The sequence below is a fragment of the Salvia hispanica genome, chromosome 1, assembly GCF_023119035.1.
Source record: "Salvia hispanica cultivar TCC Black 2014 chromosome 1, UniMelb_Shisp_WGS_1.0, whole genome shotgun sequence".
Taxonomy (NCBI): Eukaryota; Viridiplantae; Streptophyta; class Magnoliopsida; order Lamiales; family Lamiaceae; genus Salvia; species Salvia hispanica.
The window spans coordinates 45,527,538-45,532,335 of record NC_062965.1 but is presented as its reverse complement, the minus strand read 5'-3'; the positions used below and the strand labels follow the sequence as shown (position 1 = coordinate 45,532,335).

At 35.6% G+C, this 4,798-nt stretch overlaps 1 protein-coding gene across 1 annotated transcript; it reads left to right on the top strand.

Annotated features, from left to right (window-relative positions):
- The first annotated feature begins 1,958 nt into the window (after positions 1–1,958).
- Positions 1,959–3,368, top strand: LOC125202201 (putative disease resistance RPP13-like protein 2). The gene is made up of 2 exons (XM_048100568.1): positions 1,959–2,643; positions 2,948–3,368. Exons 1-2 carry the CDS (start codon positions 2,262–2,264, stop codon positions 3,055–3,057), a joined length of 492 nt encoding a protein of 163 aa, XP_047956525.1. The 5' UTR covers positions 1,959–2,261; the 3' UTR covers positions 3,058–3,368.
- The last annotated feature ends 1,430 nt before the right edge of the window (positions 3,369–4,798 follow it).

The following is a 4,798-nucleotide window of genomic DNA, read 5'->3' as shown; positions in this document are numbered from 1 at the left end:
TAAATACTCTCTCCGTCCCTGAAATTTTGTCACATTTTTTCCCTACCGTCCGCACCACAAAATTTGTCACATTTAACTTTTTACTATATTTCGTAGTGGTCCCCTCATTCCACTTATTCTTACTCACATTTTATTATAAAACTAATATTTTAAAAGTAGGACTAACATCCTACCAACTTTTTCAACTCACTTTCAATTACATTTTTTAAAACTCGTGCCAGTCAAACTGTGACAAAATTTGGGGGACGGAGGGACTATTTTTTATTTTTATTCGTCCCCTAAAAAATACTCTCTCCGTCCCCAAAGAGTATAAACTTTGGGTTCGGCACGGGTTTTAATGCATTATTGGTAAAGTTTTTTAAGTATTGTTAGTGGAGAATGAGTCTCACCTCATTAGATAGAAGAGAGTTTCCAAAATTGAAAGTTTATACTCTTTGGGGACGGATGAAAAAGGAAATAGTGCATACTCTTTAGGAACAAAGGGAATAGAAACTTTCTATTTTAGGAAATTTATTTCCCTCTATTGAGATGAGACTCATTTTCCACTAACACACTTTTCTTTCTATCTCTCTTACTTTACCAATTTTACATTAAAACCTTTGTCATTTCAAAAGTTTCTATTTTTAGGAGACGGAGAAAGTATTAGATATCTGGGGTTTACCATATTTACCATTTTTGGCTTCTTTGTATATTGATATTTTGAGGCAAATGCCCCTACTATACGCCCTTGCTAAATCTTCACATATCTTACACTAACTTTTCTAGTCTACTTTCAACAATTTCATGCACAGAAAATAGACTAGTTTTAGGGTTTTGAGCCGTCCACCAAAATTAGACCAATTTTAAATATAAAAAATTTTAGACAACATATTATTTCTACACATCATTTTATTTATAACTTATGTAATTTAAATAAAAACAAACACAGCTAAACATTCCAAATAATATAGACCTCATAATTCTGTAACACTACTAATTCTACCACTTCTTTTCCATCTTATTCTTATTTTATTAGTTGCGCATTAAAACACGTACTGTTTACGAATTGATTTATACTCCATCCGTCTCCGATTAAGAGTCACACTTTTCTATTTCGGTCCGTCCCCCATTAAGAGTCACACTTTTCCATTTCGATCCGTCCCCCATTAAAAGTCACACTTCCTACTTACTACTCCCTCCGTTCCGGCTAAGATGACACATTGCTTAGCCGGCACGAGATTTTAGGAGTTATTGGTTAAAGTGTTTAATTGGAGAGAGAAAAGATGGGTATAAGCATTAAAGTAGAGAGATAAAGAAATATGGATATTTTAATAAGAGTGAGAAAAAGTGGTTGAGTGTATTAATTGGAGAGAGAAAGTTACCATAAAAGGAAACGTGTCATCTTAGTTGGGACAAACTAAAAAGGAAAACGTGTCATCTTAAGCGGGACGGGTGGAGTATATTTGTTACACACAAAAAGTCAAAGAGGTCCCACATTCCACTATTTAATTCCATTTATTTTACACATTCAAATACTTTCTTAAAAACCCATGTCCGGTCAAAGTGTGACTCTTAATTGAAAACGGAGGGAGTATTTTATAGACAGGGGAGGCCAAATCAATACGAGCATATTATTGACAGCTACACAAAGTGTATTGGTTTTACTAGCTAGTAGCTACAAAAGGTTTTAATATTCTTATGGGAATCATGATATAAACGCCAACTTCCTCATCTAAATTTTGGCAAGTTTATTGTCTTATATTGAAGGTTTTTTAATTACATCTGCTTTGAGTTTGATATCATAGTTGTCTGATCAAATCACACACGCAGGCAAGATTGAAAGGTTTTTAAATTCACGTGATTATGATGTTAAATTCAAAATAATTTTTTCTTATGCAGTTTGCCAATTAAGGCATGGCGGAGGCAGATATTTTATCGCTGATACAGAAGTTGGAAAAATATCGAGAGGGAAAACCATATAAGAATGAAGAAATGGAAAGGATAATTAAAGAGATAAAGAGATTGTGGATATAGTAAGAGATAAGGAATTTAGAGAGGGAAGAAGACTCAACTTTTTGGTATCTGATCTGGCCCATATGGCTGACGAGGCCCTCGACATCTACGAAGAGCGCCAATCTAGTGAGATGCGGTCCATCCTAAGTTGGATTGGAGAGATCAAAATGCGGATAGTTAAACTGGAAGTTGATGGGCCGGAGACACAGCCCAACTCATAAAATGTTGATCAAGATCATGTTGTGGTCGGCTTGGATAAAGACATAGAAATGGTGATCCGCACGATGATTTTTTATTCGGACGAACAACCTTCAGTGGTTGTTATCAAAGGCATGTTTGGTATTGGAAAGACGACTCTGGCTAGAGAGATATACAACCACCCAAACGTCGTTAAGCGATTCGAGTATCGTGCTTGGGTGTGTGTTTCTAATGTCTTAACAATGAAAGAGATAGTTATCAAACTATTGGATCGACTATCATCAGTTAATGGTAAGAGTATGCAATCATCTTCATATTTTGAGAGAGTGAACAACCAACTCCTCCAAGGTTTCCTTGGCGATCATCTGGAAGAACTGCGCTATTTCATAGTTCTTGACGACCTGCCCAAACACATTCAGTTGAGATCTTTCTTGTTAGCACTTAAAGCACAAGGTATGCATATATATATTATTATTTATTAATGCTTAATGCTTATGAGAGTTATGTGTCTTATTTTTGTTATTAATCTTGTTACGCCAACTTAGATTTCAATGAATATTTCGCTAGTTTATTTAATTATGTTAAACTTTGTTTGGCAATTTTTTCAAAGTCTCTAAATAGGTTGAGAAACTAATCAGACTTTTAATAAACTACAAACATTAATTAGTAGGACTTTTTATATCTTTAAAAATTTTAATGCAACAGATAAAATTTCCCTTCTGAAATTTCCTTTTGTGTTTGTTCTTATCTCATGAAGGTTATGGCAAGAGTAAATTGGTGGTCACAAGTCACATGACGCATAAGGATTTAAAGACAAATTCCCATGATGTTCATAAGATGGAACCGTGGGATCCTATTATGAGTTAGCAATCGTTTTATACAACAATAAACAGTGGGAATAAATTGAGGAGTGAGCAGAAATTCCCAAAGGAGTTGGAGTATCAAGTAAAACTAATGTTGAGAAAATATGGTGGTCTGCCATTAGCTATTAAAGAGGTGGCAAATCAGCTAGCTCAAAGGAAAGCCTCTACTGGAAGTGAATGGGAACAACTTCTTGAGTCTATTGATTTTGGTTCAACATTGGAGTTATTGGAACCGTTTTATCAAAAATTGGACCCCAAATTGCTGCCATATTTCATGTATATGGCCTTGTATAAGGAAAATTTAACTTGAGAGCAAATAAGTTGTAACATCGAGATTTCCCAAACCCTAATTTTAGAGCCCTAGAATTTATTTTGATGATGTGGAGACGTGATTCCTTCCATACCTAGAATTTAAATATTCTACCAAATCTTTCCTTACCTCAAGAGATTTTGCCTTATCTTATTTTAGTTAATATTCAAAATATGTTCCTTATGGGAGAACCCCAAAATACACGCCTACTACCCAATATACTTGGAGGATTTTATTTTATTTTGCTCCGTGATATTTTATTCTACTATGTAAAATATTCAAAACAAAATCTTGGCTAATTAAGAGCCTAATTTTCAAAAATCATGGGATTTGCCCTAGAGTCTATTTTTGTTAATTCTTCTTCCCTACTTCACAATATTTATTTATTTAATTGTGGAGAATAAGATCGTACGAAATATTCTATTTATTTACCTAAAGATTTTATTGAACTCTATAAATAAGGAGCCAAAAACCTAACCATAGCCATCACATAATTTTCGCCCCTACCCAAATTTTCGCCCCCTCTCATCTCTCCACTCTCTCTCAATTTTCTTCTACTTTTCTCCAATAATCCTCCCTCCTTTGTGAAGAAATAGAGTTTGAACCTCAAGAATCTTGAAGAACCAAGTCTTTACTTCGTTTCTACCGTTCGTTTTTCTCCAAAAGGTATTCTTATGTTAATCTTCTTCTTTCTACACGATTCCTCTTCTTTCTAACCGATTAATCGGTATTCTTGAACCCTCATGCATCTTGTTTGAGTGAAAGTGGGATAAAAGGAATATGTAAATATGTATGCATGTGGTGTGTGTGTGGCGTGTGCGTAGTGAGTGTATGCGTGTGTGTGCGCGTGTCGTGTGTGTGTGTGTTGTGTTGTGTGGTGTGTGCTTGATGGCTAAATACTCTTGTGTAACTTATGTTGGTGTTAGATCTAGAGTTGAGATGCGAATGGAATTTATATGATGATCATGACTTAAGCTTGATTAGTGATAATAAGATGAATCGATGGGAAAAGGGAAAAAGCGTTGGGACATGCATGAATTAGGAGTTGTATTGAATCTGATTTGTGATATGTGCCTATGTGATTAAAAAGGTGAAACCTCAGTTGCGAAGCCGGATAACAAAGGAAAGAACATACTTGAAACCTAAGCAGTCGAGGTGGGCTTTACTCTTAAACTCTTTAATGTGCAAATATATGAATGTGGAGAAATAAGGGTGGTTTAACTGTTATGCCATGCCTATGTCTGTTTTGTTGTGATATTGTGCGCCTGATGCCCAGTTTGAGAGTTCGCTCCATTGGGCTATAGGGCTATGGATATGTTTAACGAATTCGGGTCTGAGTATGGGCCGCAAACCCTACCAAGCTGTGTACACGAGGGGATCGGGAGCCGTCCTTGCTAGTCGGCCGGTCTCGTGGGTAAAAAGTGTGGCCACACTT